Below are 25201 nucleotides of genomic sequence, written 5' to 3'. Positions count from 1 at the left end.
GTATCCCCCCCATTAGAAAAAGTACATACAATGCCACAATAACACATATTTGCATTTGTAATACAATAGATCCCAAAGATATTAAACCTAGTTCAATAAAGTTTAACTTAATTCAGTAACTTTATATTACTTCCATCAGGTCTGTCCAGTTTATTGCAAGATATTGTCAGTCTCTCACAGAAGCTACTTCCACCATATTGTGGAGGGCAATGTTTCCCAAAGTGTAAGCTATGCCCATAAGGGGAGGCACAGAGGACAAAGTCAGAACCCTCAGTTGTTCTCCAGAGTCTCAGCTTTCTTCACCTGAGCAAGCATGAGAGAAAAGTCATTCTGTACCTTCTTCACAAACCACACTGTGAAAGAGCAGTTACAATAGTTTTTTCTCTTTAGCTTTGGGACTTTACACAACTTTCCAGCATCTTTCTCCTTAGCTAAATAGAAAATTTTGCTGGATTTGGTTTCTAAACTAAATTCAGACCTATTCAACACCCTAGTAATAGTATCTTCTTTTCTATATAACTTCTCTCTGTAAATAGTGGGAAGAGTAGATTTGGAATTTGTGGAGGCAATGTATCAAGCTGAATATGATGGGTGTTCAAATTTGCACAGGATGCTTGGCAGGATGGATTAATTAACACATTTGTTATCAGCCAAATATCGTCAGTGCACAGCAGAAGGTAAAATAGCTGTTCTTCCAACAGTAGATGCACTGCCTGCGGAGTTCTCAAGGCTGTTGAAGTTGATATCTTACAAATCTTAGAAGTTCCAGAGGACTGGGAAAAGGCTAACTTACCAGTATTTAAAAAGGGTAAATGAGATGACCAGGATAACCTGTCAGCCTGATATCAATCCAGGGCAAAAATCACAGGAAGGCCAATATAGGATATAATCAAGTAAATTATGACAGTATAATTATTAGCAATCATTGTGGTTTTATAGAAGATCTTGTCAAACAAACCTGGTATTGGTTTTTAATAAAAGCACAAGTTTGGCTGACAAGAATGTAAGTCACACTTATAGAATGGAGAACTATATTTTGGAAAGCAGAGACTCTGAAAAGGATTTAGGGGTGATGGTAGATAGCCAACTGAACATGAGCTCCCAGTGTGATGTTGAGTCTTACCGGGCAAACACAATCCTTGGATGCTTAATCAGGAGAATATAGAGTAGAAGAAAGGAAAGGCTATTGCCTCTATATACATTAGTGAAACCATTGCATCAATACCATGTCAAGTCTGGTTTCCACACAGTCATGAACAGTGTCTCATAGTGCCCCCTGGCGGCAAAACTCAATGTTGTGGTGCTCAGCCTCTGTTTTCCCCTCCTCAGGCTCTTAAATAATGGCTTCACATACTCCCCTTTACAACACCATTGTTTGTGCTCACATATTAAAAACAAACAAGTCTTCATAGTACACACCTGATAATGTCCAAAAGACTAGAAATCATAAACAGAATCTTTGGCCACTACCAAAGCTCCTCTTCCCTGCTGACCTTCAGCAATGGTCTCACCATGTCATAGAATATCAGGGTTGGAAGGGACCTCAGGAGGTCATCTAGTCCAATCCCCTGCTCAAAGCAGGACCAATCCCCAACTAAATCCCCTTACAAAACATAAGAAAACATACATTTTGCACCCTCCTTGGGCACCCCTTCTGCATATAATTTGCATCTGCTCCTCTGCTCTGCAGAACTCTTTCTAGCTTGTTTACCAGAGCACCACCTCCCAGGGCTTTTTTCCTGGAGGCCCTTTTTCCCCAGCAGGTTCCCACAGTCTCCATTCCCAGGACCTCTCTGCTGCTCCTGCTTCCCCCTCCTTAATGAAAGCCTGGGTCTTTATAGGGCATACTTGTCCCCTCCTCATCTACATCTGACTAATGGCCTCTAGCCCTTAAAGGGGCAGACCATGCGGCTACACACACTTAAAAAAGGAAATTGAAAAATTGGAAATAGCTGAGAAAAGTGCAAGAAGAATGATGTAAGGTCTGGAAATCTGTTTTATATAGAGAGTCTAAACAAGCTTAATCTAATGTTTATTGTTTGTTGCAGAGTTTTTGTAGCCGTATTGATCCCAGGAAATGAGAGAAACAAGGTGGATGAGGTGATATCTTTTATTGGACCAATTTCTGTTAGAGGAAGAAACAAGCTTTTAAGCTTCACAGAGCTCTTCTTCAGGTTTGGAAAAGGTAACCAGAGTGTCACTGCTAAATACAAGGTGGGACAGATTTTTAAGCATAAGAGGTTAAGATGTTGCAAGAAACCACTTAAAGTGAAATGGGCAGTGAACACTTAGATTCATAGATACTAAGGTCAGAAGGGACCATTCTGATCATCTAGTCCGACCTCCTGCACAGCGCAGGCCACAGAATCTCACCCACCCACTCCTAGAAAAAACCTCACCTATGTCTGAGCTATTGAAGTCCTTAAATCATGGTTTAAAGACTTCAAGGAGCAGAGAAGCCTCCCTCAAGTCACCCATGCCCCATGCTACAGAGGAAGGCGAAAAACCTCCAGGGCTTCTCCAATCTGCCCTGGAGGAAAATTCCTTCCTGACCCCAAATATGGCGATCAGCTAAACCCTGAGCATATGGGCAAGATTCACCAGCCAGATACTACAGAAAATTCTTTTCTGGGTAACTCAGATCCCATCCATCTAATATCCCATCTCAGGGGATTAGTCCTATTTACCCTGAATATTTAAAGATCAATTACTTACCAAAATTCCATTATCCCATCATACCATCTCCTCCACCTCTGCAGTCATAGTACAAAGGAGAGTTAGTAAATTACAGATTGTAGTAATAAGCCATGTCTCTGTTCACTCCATGATTTTTAGTGTCCAGCAGAGTTATGAATTTAAGTTCCAATTCTTCTTCTGAAGTTGTTGTGCAGGTTTCCTTTAAGGATTAGGACTGAGAGGACAGATTTGAAGTGACTGTTTTGTGGAAAGTGTTCACCAACAGATGATGTGGTGTTTTTGTCTTTTATCACTTTTCTGTGTGCATTCATTGAAGAGTGCAGTGATTGGTTTCACCCAGATAATTATTGCTGGAGCATTTGATGCACTGGATGAGGTATGAAATGTTGTGATAGGCATGTGTAAGACCCATAGATCTTGAAAGGTGTGTTATGGGAGTATTGATCATCATAGCAGTGGAGGTATTTCTGCAGGTTTTGTATCTGTTGTTCTGGCAGGGTCTGGTGCCATTTTGAATTGGTGCATCCAAGTCTGTGGGGAGGTTGTTTCTGATAATGACATTGTAAAGGTGGAGGGGTTGTTTGAAGGCCAGAAAAGAGGAATTGGGAAAAATTTCTTTAAGGATTTGGTACCCATCAAGTATGGATTCTAATTGTTTGACGATATCCCATATGGGTTATGGTGTGGGGTAGCAGATAATTACCAGGGGCGTGCGGTCAGTGAAGGTTTTTTTTCTGTATTGAAGGTTCCCTCAGGGTATTTAGGTCATCTGTTTCATAATACAATCCATTTCTGTGATGGAGTGTCCTTGTTTGGTGAAGGCAGTTTTAAGTGTGTTAACATGTGTCCAGGACTTTCTCTTCAGAGCATGTTTTGTGGTATTTGGAGTATATTCTATCACTTTTCACAAAGCAATCACTCTCTATCTGACTTATCTGTCCTTGTCCTCAAAGAAAACTTGCACAATACCTTCAAAAGACATGCATGGGAATTTAAATTCACAAGTCTGCCAGACACCAAAAATCATGGTCTAAACGGAGACACTGGTTTTACAACTCATTAAAACAACTGGTAACTTATTAACCTTCATTTATCCCATTACTGCAGAGATATGAATTTTCCATTTAATTTTAAGTGTTTTTTGCAACATCTTAACCTCCTATGCTTAACAATCTGTCCCATGTTCAAATTTGCACAGGATGCTTGGCAGGATAGATTAATTAACACATTTGTTATCAATTCATTAAGACATTTGTCCCACCTTGTATTTAGCTGTGACACTCTGGTTACCTTTCCCAGACTTGAAGAAGTGCTCTTGGGAGCTCCAAAGTTTGTCTCTTCTACCAACAGAAATTATTCCAATGAAAGATATCACATCATCCATCTTGTCAAGTTTAATCTATTTCGTTTATCCAAGGGAAGTTTAACAGGTGACTTGGTCATAGGTAGCCTGTGTACAGCAAAACTGGCTCCTTCCTTGCTGTCCACAGTAGCAGTGAGAAGGCAACCATGCCAAGACTGCTCTGTGTGTGGGGGGAAAACTGCACTCTGCCCATAAATGCCCCAGTGAAAAACTTAGCAAGGGGATGGAGCAGGGAACATAGACCTTTCCTTTTGCCTTTGGCATTCTTAGCCTTGTTCTCTCTCTCTCTCTCTCTCTCTCTCTCTCTGAGGGACACCAGCCACTGCAAATGCCTCTGGAGGAGACAACAGAGCTGAGGGGGAAAACCCACAAAAGGCAAATAAAGCCCTGAGACCTGACTGGGAATTAAACAAATTATTGAGCCAAATTCTTAGTCAGAAATTTGAACTAAGATATTGGAATCTTTATAATCAAATTTTGAAATTAGGTTCAAAGAGCATATAAAAAATGGAAAGGTGATATTGTGTTCGTCATTCTGGAAATCTTCATATTGTGTATTTTTAGAAAATATACAAGTACCTAGGTATTTCACTAATGCTTTGCCATACGCCAAGTTGAAGATGCACACCACATGATAGAGTCCACTTAAGTCAGTGAAAAGTGTGTTAATTATTTTGGTCACGTTCCTGATACTGTTTTAATCAGGACCACTGTGAAATGAAAAACTGTGTCCACAAACCCCGTTAACGTGTGACTGTAGCCCAAATCTTACATTCTCAGCTTCTCAGAGGAGCTGAATGGAAACAAAAGGATTTATTTGATAATACGCTTATAAGTAGCCTTTGAACTGAACTGAAGCTTTTTTTATTCTTCTGTCATTAAGTTGCAGAAGATCATTTGTCTGGTATCTGGACCTCCATTCAGTCCCCATATTGATCAAAGACTAAATAGAAAGGAATGAATGTTTTGGACAAATGAGTTAATTAAGGATTCTTCTATAGGGTATGTTTTCTGTTTTTGATTATACAGATCACAGATTCAGCATTAGTGTTTGATAGTTTTGACCCAATTTATGACTGTATCATGCTTTATTTTAAGAAGTGATTGAAATAAGCCTCTTTACTCCATTTATAATGAATTGGACTTGCTGACATTAGATCAAAGACAAAAGCTGTATTGGTGATGCTAGCTTATTGTTTGTTTCAACAACATAGATACAAGTTGGTTGAGATGAAATGGAATAGATAATCATACTTAAATAAAATGAATACTGGAGAGAAGCCAGTCTTCAACTGATAGGAAGTCAGATTAAGCCAGCTCATCTTGTTAAACTAAATTAGTTTTCTACATATGAGCAGAAGATGGAAGGAAAGGAAAGCTCCCTTCGGCTAAATGTTTCACTTCATACTCTGGGTAGGATGTATAATGTTTATTGTACTTCATCCTGGAGTCTTGGGATAACATTATTCTATCTAATTTAAACACAGTGGTCCTAGAATAAATATTATTCTAGCTAATTTAAACATAATGGTCTGATTCTCCCTGATGTTTCTGCTTGTGTATTTGTAGTTTATACTGGGGTAAACCAGGAGTAATGCAGCAGTGAATCAGGATCTGTGCTTTTATTGTTGAAAAAAGACCTTCAACTTTTTTCATAAATGCATATATTCCAAGACCAGAAAAGACAATGTAATCGTCTAGTCTGAACGCCTCTATAACACAGGCTGTAGAACTTCCCCAAAATAATTCCTTGAGCATATCTTTTTGGAAAAAATCCAGTCTTGAGTTATAAAATTATTAGTGATGGAGAATCCATCACAACCCTTGGTAAATTGTTCCAATGGTTAATTACTCTCACTTTAAGCTTCAATTTCCAGCCATTGGATTGTGTTATACCTTTGTCTGCTAGATAACGTTGTCTTATAACCTAATTTTACTGTTCTTTGGAATGTTCTTCACTTTACTGTATTGTATGTATTGATTTTATTGTGTATTATCATCTCTCTAAACTTAAGAATTTTAAGGGTGGGTATCCAATTAATAACTTTTCAGGTCTAAGAGTTTGATCATGCTAGTTGCTACCCTAAATTAATGGGAGTTGCCAAGGTAACTGTAGAAATATGTTAGTCTTTTTCAAGTTCCAGACACAATAATGATATTGTAATTAGAACAACTGGAGTATAGTCAGGAATAGAAATTGCCTTACACATGTAAGGGTCAGCTGGTCTTATACCATACCCTGATGTACTGAGCTTGATTTTCCTCTCAATTACACTGGCTTTACAATGGTATAAGTCCAGTGACTGCAAGTGAGTTATTCATGATGTAAGTAAATATTGTTGGGCAGAGCTCATGAAGAGAACAAGTAAGATGTTGGGGTAACAGAGAGAAATGAAGTCACGTTTTAGCTCCTCCAATGCTCGGAACACTGGGGACCAAAACAGCTCTGACACAGTTTGGAGAAGACAAGGGATTGGCTAGAGTATTCAGCACTCTGACTCTCCTTCATCATACCCATTCCTCTTCCCCCCACACCCCTATACAGCGGGGGCAGACTTCAGAGGGCCCTATAAGAGGAGAAACCTCAGCTGTTTGTATTGGGAAAGTTGTCAGTTGTTTTGTGCTGCCTCTGATGTACAAAGCAGCTAGAACCAGGGTTATCCTTCCAAATAACCAGATGCCACATTTATTTGTTTAAACCATGGTTGACAAATTGTTTTGCAAAATAATAATTTTGAACAGAAGTTCTTTGCAAAATTAAATTCAAACATAACAGTAAAATCAGTATTATGTTCAGTGTCTAATAATTACTATTTTTCAGGCAAGCTTTCACATAGATCAATATATATTGACTACAGTGGCTTGCACTATGGGGATTCTGCATATTACAGTCCTAAATTTAGGGTCCCAAAAAAAAGAGTGAAATGGTCCATTTCAAGGTGGTTCCTAAAGTCATTGAGAAGACATAAATCATGGTGGCAAAGTCTACAGTGGAAAGAAAAGGTTGCAATCATATATAAATGAAAAAGCTGTCCAGTGTAGATAAGAATTGCCCAACATTACCCTCTTAAACCTCTCAGAGAGATAAAATGAAGGCACTTAGATATATCTTTAACACTTCATGACTAATGTATCAAAGGCAACTAATAGTCTCATATTACTAATAGGAATATTTTCTCTTCATTCATCATTAGAAGATCAGAGCCACAAGAGCAGTTTCTTTGCCATATATCCAAGTCATTACCTAGATTGACAAAGACTAAGGAAATCTCAGGCATCCAAACACTATAAGTTGAATGACTGCAAACCTTTTCAAACATCGTGAGCCCAAAGGAAAATAAAGACTCATGACCTTTACCAGTCAGGAAGAACATGTGTCCAGAGCACAGATTGCATGATGAAGTTCATCTGACCACTTAGAGAGCATCACTGGCTGAAACTCAAATAGAGATAATGTAGCATTTGTCTCCTCTAGATAACACACTGTTTCCACAGATGCAGAAAGCTTAATCCGAATCTGGGTGATTTTCTCACAAGATAACCAGCAATATGCTTGTAACAGGAGGTATTCAAATCCGGCCAGTCACCAACCAATACAGGACCAGAAATAAATCTACTGATCAAGATTAGGCAGATGCTATGGTAGAGGCAAAAAACCTCTTTCTTCTGCACAGCAACAGCATATGAATGATTAAATCGCTTTAAGCCATATTCAGTCAATCATCCTGAGACTTTATCTACTAGGGCTCTAACAGTCTCCCCTCCCATTTCAGTTGTTGCAGGCCATCTTTAAACCCACATGAGTTGTGAGGCAGAAGCGCAGGAAGTTGTCATCTTTTTAAGTGGTCAGGAATGAGCACACTTGCATTTTCAGTCATTGTGCAAACATTCAAGTCCTTTTAAATAACTGATAAAATGCAACTGCAACATAATATTTCCCAATGTAGTTTTATTGTTGTTTACCTCTCAGTTGATCTATGATATAGGTGCCTTTTGCCCTGTGTTCTACCAAGATGTGGCTGCATTTTGGTGGTGGGTGAAATTATTATTATATAGTTTGTAATTCTGCAGCCTATTTTGAGGTTTAAAAAAGGTACTATCTAAAATGGATATGCCACTAGATGTTTGTGAGAATAATTTTTAAAAAGATAGTAAGAGAGAGAAAGAAAGATCGTGGGTTGGGGAAGGAGAAGAGCCAGCAAGTAAGGGGGAAAGAAGAACAGAACATAATGAACAGTAAGAAAGAAAAGGACATAAAGGGGCAGAGGGAGGAAGAATCATAGAATTGTAGGACTGGAAGGGACCTCAAGCATCTTCTAGTCCAGGCCCCTGAACTCAAGGCAGGACTATGTATTATCTGGACCAGGGGTGGGCAAACTTTTTGGCCTGAGGGCCACGTAGGGGTTACGAAACTGTATGGAGGGCTGGGTAGGGAAGGCGGTGCCTCCCCAAACAGCCTGGCCCCTGCCCCCTATCCACCCCCTCCCACTTCCCGCCCTGTGACTGCCCCCCTCACAACTCCCAACCTATCCAACCCCCGCCCCCGGTTCCTTGTCCCCTGACCGCCCCCTCCCGGGACCTTCGCCCCTAACTGCCTTTCCTGAACTCCAGCTCCTATCCAATCCCCCCCTCCCCCCGCTCCTTGTCTCCTGACTGCCCGACCTCTATTCATACCCCCACCCTGACAGGCTCCCTGGGACTCCCACGCCTATCCAATGCCCCATTCCCCATCCCCTGACTGTCCCCCCCAGAACCTCCGCCCCATCCAACTGGCCCCTGATCCCTGTCCCCTGACTTCCCCCCACTCCCGACCTCCTTACCATACTGTTCAGAGCAGCAGGACTAGCAGCCACGCCGCATGGCTGGAGCCAGACACGCCGCCACGCTGCCCGGCAGGAGCTTGCATCCCCGCTGCCCAGAGCGCTGTGAGGGAGGAGGGACAGCAGGGGAGTGGTCGGAGGCTAGCCTCCCCAGCCGGGAGCTCAAGGGCCAGTCAGGACGGTCCCGTGGGCCAGATGTGGCCCGCGGGCTGTAGTTTGCCCACCTCTGATCTAGACCATCTCTGATAGGTATTTGTCTCATTTGCTTTTAAAAATCTCTAGAGACAGAGATTTCACAACCTCCCTAGGCAATTTATTCCAGTGCTTAACCACCCCAACAGTTAGGAAGTTGTTCCTAATGTCCAGCCTAAACCATCCTTGCTGCAATTGAAGCCCATTGCTTTTGATCCTATCCTCAAAGATTAAAGAGAGCAATTTGACCTAGTTTTCACTTTTTGTAGGACTCTTATTTCAGTTCCAGATCATTGGAGATCTCCTGGTTAAGCCAGAGTGGTATCTTGCCATACTTCCTATCTTTCCTAGGCAGTGGGATTGTTTGCTCTTGTGCCCTTAATGTTTCTTTGAAAAACTGCCAACTTGCTTGAACTGTTTTTCCCCTTAGAATTGCTTCCCAAGGGATCTTAGCTACCATCTCTCTGACTTTGCTAAAGTCTGCCTTCTTGAGAAGAAAAAATGCAACAACAATTTCAAAACGGTGTGAAAAATATGACCTAAAATAAGAAAGCAAGATTGGAGTGAAGAAGTCAGGATGTGGAAAGAATGAATAATAAATTCATGGAAGGCAGGGTACAATCCATTTTCTTAAAATTCATTATTTAGAAAGTTCATTAATAATGCTGCAACTCAATAAATAATAAACATTGTGTGACTATTTTATTCCCTTATATTTCATGGGTGTGGGTGATTTGGGGGATGTTTTGGTGGGAGGGGAAAAGAGGGACAGCTTTGGAAGCATGGTGGCCCAGAAGTATTTTTCACTTGGTCTAGAAAGCTTTGGGGAAAATATCAAGCTATGAGTAGGAAAGCTATCCCTATCTTTGATAACAAATGGAAGGATGTTTAAGCAACTACTCTGCTCCTCTGCTCTCTATTTTCTTTTTCTCTACTCCACCCACTCCTTCAGGAGTGTCCTGCACTAAAGCATCTCTTTTATGGAGAAAAGCCATCACTTCAGCCAGCCAGAGGGGGTCAGTGTAAATCAAATCAGTACGTACTGTAGGCTAAATATGCTGCCTCTGTGGCTGTCACAGGAAAAGACTGATGGGGGTTAGGGAGCCAAATTCAGATTATTTTCCTTGCAGTGTAATGTCAGGTCTGCCTACTGCCAATAGTTATATGTATAGAAATTGTTTTCCCTCCTCTTCCTCTTCTTGGCTTCATCTAAATTACTACTACTACATCATCCACATTACTTTCTATGATTCTTTATTAGTATCCATTGTCATACCTTTAAGTGGAACCGCTGACATTTTTTGGGATGGTAGTTTTGAGTCTTCAGTGATGCTGTATGCTATTCATTTAATAGAATATCAGGGTTGGAAGGGACCTCAGGAGGTCATCTAGTCCAACCCCCTGCTCAAAGCAGGACCAATCCCCAATTTTTGCCCCAGATCCCTAAATGGCCCCCTCAAGGATTGAGCTCACAACCCTGGGTTTAACAGGCCAATGTTCAAACCACTGAGCTATCCCTCCCCCACAAGATCTGTATAATTGTTGCTGCTGAAGTTAAGTTTTAAATCAATGATACTAGTTAAACAAATTGCAACCTTGTGAACAGAAGGATTTGTGTTTATTCACCCATTGGACTAATTCACCAATAATACCTACTGTATGGCAATACAGTCTAGCAAACATTATCACTTTTTTGGAAGCCATATCTAAGTTGTATTCATTACTTCCGCATCACCCATTACACTTCATGAAATCCCCACCCAACCTGCTCTCATTTATGTTCTTTCATCGTTTAGTCATTGGGAATGTCACATTTTCCACTGCTACGCCCTCTTCCCCCAGGATACCCTGCTATTTTCATGGTGGAAGAGACCTTTTCCACATCATACAAGCTATCTAAGCTTAGAAGAACACAACTCCAGCCAAGGTATAGTGGAGGAATAAAAATAAAATCTTTGCTTGACAACGATACTTTGGGGGGAGGGGGGTTTATATGAAAGATCCTTCATAAAAAGTATCAGAAAATCCCTTGCAAAGAGTCACTCTTAAAATACAGAGAAAATGAAACTGTTTAGGGGACATTTAAAGAGAAACTAAATGACTTGTGAGGAGGGATAAAATTCTAGACAAATACTGGTAGGACAACTCAAGTGAAATAACAACTTTCAACTCTGAAGAGTTACAGGGAAGGAACAGAGTGCATTTAGTTGGTGTAAAGTTTGCCCTTAAATCTTCATAGTGCTGCCTCACACTGAGTAATATGAAACGAGTGTTATCCCTTCACTCGTGAACTACCTTAGCTAGCCAGCTAAGTCTCCCTTCTCTGCACCTTCATCCCCACTATGTCCCCTTCACTACCTTAATTCTGCCCCTTGTGTCTCCATCCTGTGCACTGAATTAGGTAAGGTTCCTGTGTAAAAAAAATTACTTACAGAACTTAAGTAATTGTTATACATTTATAACATGCAATTTTTGTACACTTGCCCTGGGATAGTATGAAAGGCATATTTTATCGATCACTATTCAGTCATTTATCCACTTCCAAACCAAACTTAAAAATGACTTCTTTGAGCTTCTCCCATCACTGCTAGCTTATTGGTTATACAATGGTCATATACGAAGTATGTAAAACTCAGAAGCCTTCCCACAGCCAGTTCCAAATCATTCACATTTGAGGGATAGGCCACGGAGGATCCCAAATGACATCCCCAGGTTGGTTGGCTAGTTTGCATGGGGTCCACTGTAAATATGGAGATTCTGAGCCAGAAGACAAGGATTTCCTCATTAGGCCTTGGGGCCGTGAGGCATCTCATGCTGCTCTTTACTGGCCCTATCTGGATGGAAAATTCCCACAAAGTGGGACTTTTGAGAATGACAGAGAAGGGAACAGCTGGGCATAGACGTGGTGTATCGGCCAAATACTGAGGTCCTTATTTAGTTTTTACTAAAGAAGTATTAATTTCAATTTCTTTTGAAGTCAGTGTGAGTTTGCTTGAATAATGACTATGAAAAAAACTGAGTGAAGACATCAGGATATGTTGATTAAAAGCCTACTGAAGTCAAAGGGAGTCTTTCTATTCACTTTATTGGGCTTTTTAGATCAGGCACTGGATTAGCACACCAGGTTGCTTGAATGATCTCTGTATTCCATTAATCTCACAATTTCAGGCATATATCATATAAAATGTAAATAACTATCTGCCAAGGCAAAGCAAGTAAACCAAATACTTTTAATTTCTAATCAGAAATGTTCTGAACAGCTTTAATATATTTTTGAAGCCTCAACATACCAATCCCTAAAAGTGTTAAATTAAAGTTTTAAATTAGTATTTGAAATGATTGTCCTTTTTATATATAACCTCACTGATCTTCAGAGTTATTGTATAGTTATTCACATTTAACATTTTGCAAAGCATTAATCACAACTTTTAACAGGTATTAATTTTCCAAAAATTTCTTAAAAGAATTTGAAGACAATCAGTAGTCAAATATATTATATGTCATGACTTACCTGAACCAAATTCCATCCTTTTAGGGATTCAGCAATGATAGAAGTGACTGTTGCGCATACTCCACCAAAAACCATCAGATGATTAGGTCCATATTTTATTGCATCATAGAAGGCTTTGAGTCCTTTTGCATTGTCACACTGGAAAAAAATAATTATTTCTTAAATAGAAATCACTGACAATATGGACCATCACAGATAACAATACTGACTTAACAACAAACTATTGAACAGACAAAACATTCAGACATTGAATTGACTGGGTTTGATTTCTAAGTGCCCAAACTTGGAAAGTGCTGTGCACCCTGAGCTTTGGACTTCCTGAACACAAGGATTCTCAATGTACCCAGCCTCTGTACTGGAGGCAAAAGCTTATAGGAAGAAGCTTCATGCATCTTTTAACTCGCTTGTGCCCACTCTGCCAGAGTTTCGACATATTACATATTATTAATATTAAAATATTAGCCATTAACATCTGTGATGGGGAACGAAGCAGCAGTGACAAAGAACAAGAACTGATGTTTAAAAATGTTAATAGAATCATTTTGCTACTCATAGCTAGATTTTCTCTAGTATGTTAATACTTGACATGATAGATTTGCCAAAGAATATATTTTATGCACTGGCATCTGTTGTGAAAGTTACATCCATGTCAAAGCATGCAAATAACATTGTTTTGTATATAAATATAATGCATATACATATACATGCATATACATGCATATACATATATATAATATATATAACAATACTTTTAAGTAACAGGGACACAAATTGGTCAAACATCAAGAAAGTGTAATTTTAAAATCCTATGATTATAAGCAATTGGATTACTTCCTTGTTTTAAATTATAAAGAGCTCTATTTTAGTTTGAGAGTAAGCTCAAAAAATGAAGCCTGAAGAACAATTCTAGTCGAAGTTGCAAGGGATGTGACTATCAGACTTATGCTGGAACAGCCTCAACTTCTCTATAATATCTCATAGTAGCAGCTTGATATTTCATGTTGTAGAAGAATGTTAGTAGAACATATGCCTGAAATCAAGAATTCTGTTTCCAGACATTAATAGGAGCAGATACAGATTAGATTTCTGTGAGGCTATATGGTGGCTAATGGGGCCAACAGATTCTTTTTTCTAGTTCTCCCCTTTTTTTCCTAGGAAGTCCTATTTAAAGATAATCCTTACAAAACCATGGTACAACAGCCTCCAATATTTAATTATAACAATTCATTTGTTCACATATATTCATATATTGTTGATATAACATTTACTATCATCCTATTTTAAATAGAGTATTGTGTTGCACTTTGTTAAAAGAAAACAGATTTCTACTAAGATGTTTGCAAGCATATATTAATCTTCTTACAGATTTCATACTTTAAAAGAAAAATATGGTTCTATTTCCATTTGGGACAGAATTATTCTTCTTACTCTTATCAAAGGATACAATTTTGCACTTAATGCATTTTTATCGCATGATATAGTACAAATTGACTCTTCTCTCTCCCCATTATGTCAGATGTTTTCCATAAAACTTGTTCAGCTTGGCACAGACTTATCAATTTGATGGACTGCTGATAAACTCGAACAATGTAGGAATTAACTATGCGATTACTGGATTGAGGAATGTCCCCAAATTGAAGTAGCAGTTTATCCTGAGCAGAACTTCAATGACACTCTACAACTAGGTCAAGTTCTAAAATATTTCACCGTACTCTACTCTTGGCATGAAAGATTTATACCTCACCAGTCCACGTTGTAGGTCCAATTATCCATTTCCCATGACATTAACTTCAAGTTATTTGACGCAACTACGGATTTTTGTGGATATTTAATGGTATTTGATATTTCACAGAATAACGGTGTTTATAGAAAGTGCGAACCAGAATGTGGAAGAAGGAGAAAAGTCAGTTTTAAATAAATACTTGGGAGGTGTGGCCAATAAAATATAGTACGTATAAAAGGAAAAGAGGAACAAAAAAACCTTACTCCACAAATGTAAGATCTACAGGCATGCTTAAAAATAAAATCTTCAAAGTACCATGACTCATGCTGACGTTCACCACTCAGTTACCTCACATTTTCTTGCATCTTATTTCTCATCCTTTCCCTAAATATTGACTATCTAGAGTCTGATCCTGCTAATGAATCTACCCGCACAGAGCCTCAGTAAAATGGATGGGACTCCACTCAGACTTGAGGGTCCAAGTGGGGAGATCCTTCAGAAAGTTCAGGAGTTTATATTGTAAGTTCTTCATGGCATGAACCATGTTTTATTTATTTTATACTTTTATATTTAAAAAAACAAAAATAAACCTACCAAAAAGATCTAGGCATCCTGACAATTCAATTATCAATATAATATTCCCAGCAGAATTAAAAAACAAACATTTACAGAGGACCAACTTTACTTGGGCACTTAGTCAAAAAACTACATAAGGCTCCTTCTCACCCAGTCCTCTCACAGAACCCTATCAAATGGATGGCTCTTTCAGAATTTCTAGAGGTTCCCCAAATATGGGATATTTTGGATCAAGATGGTGGTGGCACTGGTGAGTCTTGGAACTCCCGTTTGAACTCCCAGCAGCTCCATCTCTGAAAGGAGATTTAATTTGAGCATCTCCAGTGTCCACACCTGGGACAATATGTCACAGGGAGAGAAGTGTACTCTCCCAGTACTCACTTCCCAGGTTATTTAATGCTTCCAAGTCATAACCAACAACTTAAACTCCATTTGGAGACCAATATGCACCCAGTGCAGATCCCAGAGTACTAATGGTACATGCACCCAGCGAGATGCCCAGTCAATAAGTGAATTGGTGCTTTCTGCACCATTTCAGTTGCCCCAATTATAATAAGTGGTCCAATGTAGAGCACATTACAATAATCTATTCATGAGCTGCCAACAGTTTGGATACTAGTAGCAAGATCCACATATGACAAAGGAGGCTGCAAACTCCAGGCTAGATACAGACAGCAGAAAACTGACTCGTTTACTTCTGTGTTATAATCATCCAACAACAGCTGAAGGGACAGACTCACATCTAAATTACAAAGCCCAGTGACAGAAGCATTTCCTCAAAGGAACTGATGTTATTTCTTCTATCTCCTCTAGTTACCTCACCCAACTACTCATCACCATCTCAGTATTGCTGGTTTGAGCTTGAGCCAGCTCCATACTGCAACTAGACATTGACTGAGGCATTGAATGAGACTATGTGAGTTTTATATGAGAGACACAGAGCTTGGTGTCATCAGCATACTAAAAACACTAGACTCCATGTCCCCTTATTAATCCTCGTAACAGCCCCATATACACATCACACAGGAGAGGTGACAGAATGATGCCCCTGGCACTTGAAAGCTCTATGGAAAGAGGAACAGCTACCAGTGAGATCTCTTCAAGAGAAAAGAACAAAGCAAAGAAAAAGCAGGTCTGTCCACTCCTGCAGGACCTGTAGACAAGTCAACATCACTTTGTGATCAAAGGCAGGGGACTGACTAATAATACCTGCAAGAACACATAATTCTCATCCATTGCCTGATCATCAACCAACACAACCAATGTAGTTTCAATGCCAAAGCCAGGTTTACATCCAGTCAGACAAGAGTTAAGGAAATCAGAGGCATTTAGATATTGTGACAGTAATCTCACCACAGTCTTACTCCGGAAGGGAAGGTGTGATACCAAGCAACAACAGGCCCAATTTTTACTGCTTATAAAGTATCTAAAATGCCCTTATTAATAATAAATTATGGAAAATTATCAGGTTAAAATTCACAGGGATGAATTTCAGAGATACTGATCATCTGAAGCTCCCTTTCTAATTAGTCTTAAATGACAGTGCTTGGCACCTCTGAAATCAAGCCTCATACATTTTACAAAATAAATAAATAGAATAAAATAATCTTGCATTGTTAATAACTGTGGATGATACAAAGAGAAAGAAGTTTTAAAATTTAAATGTTTTTCCACCATTTTTACTTTTTGTTATCTTTTTTTCCCTCTCACTCTGTACAGGTGATGAAAACAGAAGTCAATATCACATTTGTTTACAGTTTGTTTCTAATCAGTTTCACTTTCTGTTTATAACACATTAGCATCCAGAACTTGAGTCCGCTCAGCAAGTTAGATAAAGTTTCCACTTTCTTCTCACAGAAGGACAGAATAACTTGTGTCCTGGAAACTTTTTCATTTAACATTTCTTATTTCAGTTTCCCTAATGGGGTGCTCAGCCATAACCACACCTCAGTCTGATTAATTGCCCATTGCTACTAGATAAAACAAAGAGTAAAAGTGACCAGAACTGCTTCCCCACCCTACCCCCATCTGCATCTGACTGGGATCCTTCCTCCTGGATGTGAAGATTGCTATCATGATTCATGACTTCTGTCACTTCTTGTCTGAAGTCAGATTTTTAGAGGTATTTAGAGTTATTTGACTTAGCATTGTTAAACCCATTGACTCTCAGTGATATTTAAGCTCCTAAACACTCAAGTCACTTTTGAAATCGGAACCTAGGCATCTCAGTCTCTTAGAGGCAGATATTTACAGGTGTTTATGCACCTAAAGGTGTAGCTCGGCACCTAGTGGGGTGCCTAGCTCCCATAGAAATCAAATAACTATGAAGAGGCTCTTGACCCCTCCCCCAATAAAACAAAATAATTTTAAAAAATTGTTTCAGGTTGAACCAAAAACATTTTCTAGATTTGTTGGCAAATAAAAAAAAATTGAACAATTTTGTTTCAGGTCATATCTAGACTCCTCCTTTCTAAGTGGGTGACCTAATCATCAGGCTATTGTCTGGTCTAGGGTGGGTCTCTCTCAATCAATCCTCTTGAATTTATGCTCCAATTAATATGTAATTATTTATACAAAATGGAACAGCTTTGACCGAAGAAACTGAGAGAGACCCACCATAGAGTACCCTTTTGCCTAGTGATTACGTCACTCACCTAAAAGCAGTAAGTCACATGTTCTAGGCCCTGGGTTTCCTATGTCACAAGTGAGAGTCCTTACCACTGGGCTACTGAGTGTTGGGCACCACTACCTCAGTTTTCTAACTGGTGCCTATATCTCCTTGTTAGTCTAGTCCAAACAAATCAAAATGTTTCCTTTTGATAATGTCAACCATTTGTACAGAAATTTCTGAAATTATTTCTTTTTGCTTTGATCAAGAAGAAATTCACCAAAATTGACATGAATTTGTGAAATGTTGACATAAGGCCATAAAATAAGAATGGACATAGTGGGTCTGACCAACTGTCCATCTAAGCAAGCATCATGTCTTTCAACAATTGCTTCAGAGGAAATGAACTTAATTTATTGAATGATCCATCTCCTGTCTTCAAGTCCCAGCTTCTATCAGTCAGAGGTTTTGAAACACCCAGAGGTTACATCCCTGACCATCACTGATGGATCTATCCTTCATTAACTTATCTTATTATTTTCTGAACCCACTCATACTTTTGATCTTAACAACAACCACTTTCAGTGAGTTCCACAGATTGACTGTGCATTGTGTGAACAAGTATTTCCTTATGTTTGTTTTAAACCTGCTGCCTATTAATTTAATTGGGCGACCCCTGGTTCTTGTGTTATGTGAAGGGATAAATAATTCTTCCTTATTCACTTTCTCCACACCATTTGTGGTTTTATAGATCTCTATCATATCCCCTCATAGTCATCACTTTTCTATGTGAACAGTCCAAGTCTTTTTAATCTCTCCTCATATGGAAGCTGTTCCATACCCTTAATTATTTTTGTTGCTCTTCTCTATATTTTTTTCCAATTCTAATGTATCTTTTTGAGATGGGGCAACCAGAATTGCATGCAGTATTCAAGGTGTGGACATACCATGGATATATATAATGATATTACGATATTTTCTGTCTTATTATCTATCCTTTTCCTAATGATATCTTAGATTCTGTGAGGTTTTTTTGACTGCTGCTGTACATTGAGCAGATGTTTTCAGAGAACTATACATAAGGACTCCACAATGATCTCTTTCTTGAGTGGTAACAGCTAACTTAGATCTTATTCTTTTATATGTATAGTTGGGATTATGTTTTGCAATATGCATTACTTTGCATTTATCAAAACTGAATTTCATCTGCCATTTTCTTGCCTTGTCACCCAGTTTTATGTGTTCCCTTTGTAATTCTTCATAGTCTGCTTTGCACTTAACTATCTTAAATAATTTTGTATTGTCTACAAACTTTGCCACCTCATTGTTTGCCCCTTTTTCCAGATCACTTTTGAATATTTTGAACAGCACTGGTTCCACTAGAGATCCTTAGGGGACCCCAATATTTACCTCTCTCCATAATGAAAAGTGATCAGTAATTCCTATCCTTTGTTTCCTACCTTTTAATCAGTTACTGATCCATCAAAGGACTTTCCCTCTTATCCCATAACTCCTTACTTTGTTTAAGTGAGGGACATTGTCAAAGGCTTTCTGAAAGTCCAAGTATATTATCTCCACTGGATCACCTCTCTCCATGTTTGCTGACACCCTCAACGAATTCTACCATACTGGTGAGGCATGATTTCCCAAAAGCTGTGTTGACTCTTCCCCAACCTATTGTGTTCATCTATGTGTCTGATCATTCTATTCTTTACTATAGTTTTAACCTATGTGCCAGATACTGATCTTAGGCTAACTGCCTGCAATTGCCACTGGTGCCTTTTTTGAAAATTGGCATTATATTAGCTATCTGCCAGTCATCTGGTACTGAAGCTGATTTAAGCGATAGGTTACTTACCAAAATTAGTAGTTCTGCAATTTCATATCTGTGTTCTGTCAAAACTCTTGGGTGAATACCAGCTGGTCCTGGAGATTTATTAATGTCAAATTTATCAATTTGTTCAAAAACAAATCTAATGACAATAATCTCAATATGAGATCGTTCCTCAGATTTGTCATCTAAAAAGAATGGCTCAGGGTGGGAATCTCCCTCACACCGTCTGCAGTGATGATTGATGCAAAAGAATTCACTTAGCTTCTCAGCAATAGCCTTGTGTTCCTTGAGTGCTCCTTTAGCACCATGATCGTTCAGTGGCCCCACTGACTGCTTGGCAGGTTTGCTGCTTCTGATGTACTTTAAAACTTTTTTGCTATTAGTTTTTGTCTTTTGCTAGTTGCTCTTCAAATTCTTTTTTGGTCTGCCTAATTACATTTGTATACTTAATTTGCCAGAGTTTATATTATTTTCTATTTTGTTCAGTAGAATTTGACTTCCATTTTTTTAAAATATGGCTTTTTAGCTCTAACTACCTCTTTTACTTTGTTTTTTACACATGGTAGCATTTTTTTGGTCCTTGTATTGTTTCGTTTTAATTTTTAATTGAATGGACATATAGTTTGAGCCTCTATTATGGTGTTTTTAAAGTTTCCATGCAGTTTGCAGGCATTTCACTTTTGTGACCATTCCTTTTAATTTCTATTTAACTAGCCTCTGCATTTTTGTGTAGTTCTCCTTTTTTGAAGTAAATGCTAGCATGATGGGTTTCATTGGTATTTCCCCCTGCATGAGGATGTTCAATTTAGTTACTTTATGGTTGCTATTACCAAGCAGTTAAGCTATATTCATCTCTTGGACCAGATCCTGTGCGCCGCTTAGGACTAAATCAAGAATCCCCATTCCCCTTGTGGATTCCAGGATTAGATGCTCCAAGAAGCAGTCATTAATGATGTCTAGAAATTTTACATCTGCATTCCACCCTGAGGTGACATGTTGCTAGTCAATATGGGGATAACTGAAATCCCCCATTATTATTGGGTTTTCTGTTTTTGTGACCTCTCAAATCTCCCTGAGCATTTCACAATCACCATCACTGTCCTGGGTCAGGTGGTCAGTAGTATATCCCTACTGCTTTACTCTTATTATTCAAGCATGGAATCTCCATCTGTAGATAGTCTATGGTAATGTTTGATTCATTTAAGATTCACGATCTTAAGATAAGATAAGATAAGATTTGATTCATTTTACTGTATTTTACTGTATTTGATTCTATGCTTTCTTTCAAATATACTGCCCCCTCCACTACCACCAGTACAACCTAACTCTATCATTCCTATCTATTTTGTACTCTGGCATTACCGTGTCCCATTGATTGTCATTGTTCCACCAAGGTCCTGTGATACCTATTATATCAATAGCCTTATTTAATACCAGGCATTCAAGTTCTTCCGAGTATTTACACTTCTTGCATTTGAATACAAGAACTTATAAAATTTGTCAATATTTAGTTGTCTGTCTGCATGGGATGTAATTGAATGGGACTTGTTTTCATTTGACTGTTTCTCTTCAGTTCCTACCTGTACTTTATTAGCTTTTGTCCTTGTCTCTTTACTAGGGTATAGAGTATCCCCTTTATTACCTCCTCCCCTAAGGGATATGTCTGTCCAAACTGTGTGCTCCTCTGCACCTGTTGGCTTTTCCCCAGCCCTTAGTTCAAAAACTCCTCTACGACTTTTTTAATTTTACATGCCAGCAACCTGGTTTCATTTTGATGTAGGTGGAGCCATCCTTCCCGTATAGGCTCCTGCTTTCCCAAAAGGTTCTCCAGTTCCTAATAAACCTAAATGCCTCCTCTGAACACCATTGTCTCATCCAGGCATTGAGACCCTACAGTTTTGCCTGTCTAACTGGCCTTTCACATGGAACTGAGAACATTTTAGAGAATGCTACCCTGGAGGTCCTGGACTCTAATCTCTTACCTAGCATCCTAAATTTGGCCTTCAGGACATTTCTCCTACTTTCCCCATATCATTGGTACTTACATGATACAACCACTTGCTCCTTCCCAGCTCTGCATATAAGCCTGTCTAGATGTCTCAAGATGTCTTCAGTCTTCATACCCAGCAGGCAGTTCTCCATACAGTTCTCCCAGTCATCACAAACCCAACTATCTATATGTCTAATAATTGCACCCCTCATTACTATTACCTGTCTCTTCCTAATAAGTGGGGTTCCCTCCTCCAGAGCAGTATCCTCAGTGCAGGACTATACCATGACATCATCCTCATGATGGCCATGAGCTGCTTGCACTGAATACACACATATGCCCACAAGGCAGGTAATCCTACATGCTGCATTTAGTGCAATAAATTGGATATCTCCCCACCCTGCTGCTGGACATCTGCCTGCATTATTGTTACTCTTGTAGGGTTTGTTTGTTTGTTTGTTTTGGTGGTGGTGGTAGGGGTGGCTTTTGTTCAGGGTTTTTTTAATTGGCCTAAGTCTAGGGAAGGTTTGTTATGTGTATCTGGCTCGCATGCTCCCTCTCTAAGCTCCCTCCCAAAACTGACATTGGTTGACATTGTTTTGATCTTTTCCCCACATAGTTTAGCTGCCCATGCTATTTGGAGGCATTATTCCAGAGTTAGATTGATTTCTCTCAGTAATCACGCCTTTAGATTTAAATCATATGACCCACAAAAAATCCTATCTCTGATTAAGGAATATTTTATATTTTTAAAATTAAATGTGGATGCCAGAGTTCTCAGCTCAGTAACACTAGTATCTATTCTCTCTTTTGCTTCTTGATTTTAGGTAAAAAAAAAAAATCTCAATACTGTCTTATTCTCCTTGGGGTCGCACTCAGACACTTTTTATCCGATATTCAAATATTTCAGGTATTATCCACGACAAAGTTTTCACTCTCTTCTCGTCTCTTTTCCCCAAATTAAATATAAAACCACTTTAAATTAATTTTCTCATCTTTATCCCCCTGTGTATCCCCCCTTTATCCCGCAGTCAGCTCTGTATACAGCCTAATTTCTTTCTTCTACTGATTCCATGACTGTACAAGGTTTTTGGGTTTTGATTTATTGGTCTGGTATACTCAACTTTACTCATGGCCTGAGTATCTCCATACGATGTGTTTCATCTGCTTATAGATGCTGCTTTTTCTTCATGATAGTCACACCCTCTTCCTTTTTACACATCTCAGACTGACCACTGCCACCATGAGAAGACTCCATTCTTATTAAACTAAAAATAGGCTTTTTATTAAATGAACTATTTATGGAGCTGTTCTAATTGCAGATTAACATTCCTAGCCATCTGCACAAAGATGGACTTCCTGGTATTTCCTCCAAATTCTTCCAGGTTGCTACACTGTTCACTAGATCTCATGAAGAATAGGTTTATTTATGTGACAAGGTTGAATTTTTAAAAGAGGAAAATATTTCAGAGCCAAAAACCCTCTCAGAGCTATTTAAAAAACAAAGAAAACATTTCATTTTTTCATAGCCCTATTACTGAAAATAGAGTGGCTGAATTTCTTTAAACTTAAGATGTCTTGCTTGATTACAGTCCAAAGGTGCCCCATATCCCCATTTACAAAGATTAAAAGAGAAACAAAAATAGGGCTTTCAGCAGAATGGTTTATTGTCTGGAAGTTTCAAGCTACATCAAGTACAGGCAGCCACAGCCAAAGAAACAGTCACTCACCAGCCACACTCAGCTTTTTTAAAAGTCCATAGGTATGTCTACCCTGCAATTAGCTACCTGTGGCTGACCTATGCGAGCTGATTGGGCTCGTGGAGCTTGGGTTTAGGGGCTGTTTAACTGCAGTGTAAGTGTTCACAAACACTGGGACTCTCCCACCTCAGAGCATCCAGGCTCCAGCCAGAGCCTAAACCTTCACACAGCAATTAAACAGCCCCTTAGCCTGCGCTCTGGGAGCATGAGTCAGCTGGCAGGGAACAGCTGTGGGTTTTTAATTGCAGTGTAGACATATGCCATGTTACCTTTTTAAAAGGATTAAAATAGGCAGTTTCACATTTCCTCAGTATGTTGAGCAAGTAAAGGGTTCACCTGTTCCCTAAAATGACAAACAACCAGTATATTTTCATTAGAATGAAAGCAAAACCATTCCCTTAAATCACAATACAAACTCTTACTAAACCCAGGTTCTCCCTACATAGCTGCTCTCGTTGATTGCTTCCAGCTTTTTCCTGCTTTGGTGGGATTATTCTTAGAAGAAGGCCCTTGCCTTACAACCAGACAGCTCAGAGGGTCCAGCTGAGTACAGGGTACATCTTAACCATTATGCTTATGCTAAAATAAATAGAGCATTTCTACCATGAAATTGTTAGAAATAATTTATTTCAAATAAAACATTGAATTAGTCTTTATTATTCAATAAGATAATGATAATATCTGTGGTATTCTTTACTAGTAATAAAGGCTTTTGAGATTCCTCCCGCACATCAATTGTGCTTTGGCATTTAATCAGCATCAAAAGGCATTGTTTCACACACTTGAACACCGTGATCACTTTCATTTAAATAAAATGATGCAGGTGAGGTGCTGTTTTGTTGCTTCTTTCATTCTCAGAAAAAGTGATGGTATGTAGTAGACTTGCAGGGTATTGGATGATTATGACTCAAGTACAAATTGAGGTGTGAAGGAAAATAATTTTGGCAGGTTCAACTCAATCACTAGTGTCAGCTTGGTATGTGGCTCTTCTAGCGCTTTCACATTTCTTTTCATGCTCTTCAGTCTCATTGTTTATATTTAATTTCCATAAATAACACTTCCTTTCAAATAGCATAACAGATCTTGTCATGTTGCATATGAACCCCTACAGACTACATGAAATCTATCTTTCTTCATTCCTGTATTGATACCATTTTAGAATATTAGCCAAAAGCCACAAAAAGAAGTTTCAAATTCAGCTGAGAGGTTTTCATATTTTAGCTCATTTAATATGCTGCTTTTTCTTTTCTTCATCTAGAGTGAGATTGCTATATAGGAGGTGACAAAGTAGGTATGGTAACATATTTTATTGGACCAACTTCTGTTGGTGAGAGAGACAAGCTACAACTACGCTGCATAAATAGGAGGTGATTAAATTTAAACTTTAATCTTTAAATTTTCAAAAATAATATGTGCATGATCAAAATTATTTTTCCCTAATGCAGGATTACTTTAAAGTATTTATTTTTTTTATTCTTGAACTTTAAATGAATTACTTTGTGGAACTGTATTTTTAAAGGTTTATTAAAACAATTATTCTTTCATTTTTATTTTATTTTCACTTTCATTTTTATTGTGTTATTGATTAGTAAATGTTTGTTTCTCTCTGCACAAGATGGTGATCCATTGTTGAGAACTGTGACCAGTACCTGAGGGTCACTAAATCCAATAAGGATGTATATTAGTGTGTTAAATGCATGCCCTTAATGATGCTTTGGAATGATGCATATTTTATACACCTAAGCTATATTATTGTACTATCTGATTCATTAATGTTCTCCACATTCAGTTTTACTAAAAGAAGTAATATCTTCCAGATGATTTTGTAGTTTAGGCAGGCCAGAAATGTCATTGTTGAATTCTATTGACCACTATTTCAATCTTACTACTTTTAGTACATTTAAAATTGAGATGCATAGACTGACCCCTATCTGAGTGCATGCTCAAGACAGCTGTTCAGTAAATAAAAGGAAGGACTGAATTAAGATGAATGTAAAAAAACTGAAAATCTAAATTAATAAATAACGATTGGGCAACAGTTGTAGACTGAAAAAGGTAAAAGTGTACTGTCTTGTAACATTCCTGGGATGACTGACTACAGTATATGTCACAGGGTGGCTGGTTCCC

At 38.6% G+C, this 25201-nt stretch overlaps 1 protein-coding gene across 3 annotated transcripts in view; it reads right to left on the bottom strand.

Moving 5' to 3' along the window:
• GABBR2 (gamma-aminobutyric acid type B receptor subunit 2) overlaps positions 1–25201 on the bottom strand; it is an 868870-nt gene that overhangs the window by 655934 nt on the left and 187735 nt on the right. For all 3 annotated transcript variants that reach the window (XM_038393151.2, XM_038393150.2, XM_043508506.1), the window contains exon 2: positions 12584–12721. In XM_038393151.2, coding sequence (XP_038249079.1) covers positions 12584–12721 — 138 coding nt within the window. The remainder of the gene's footprint in view (positions 1–12583; positions 12722–25201) is intronic.

This window comes from Dermochelys coriacea, chromosome 2, assembly GCF_009764565.3.
Source record: "Dermochelys coriacea isolate rDerCor1 chromosome 2, rDerCor1.pri.v4, whole genome shotgun sequence".
In the NCBI taxonomy this organism is placed as follows: Eukaryota; Metazoa; Chordata; order Testudines; family Dermochelyidae; genus Dermochelys; species Dermochelys coriacea.
Note: the sequence above shows the minus strand (reverse complement) of the source record. Positions and strands in the feature narration are given on the sequence as shown.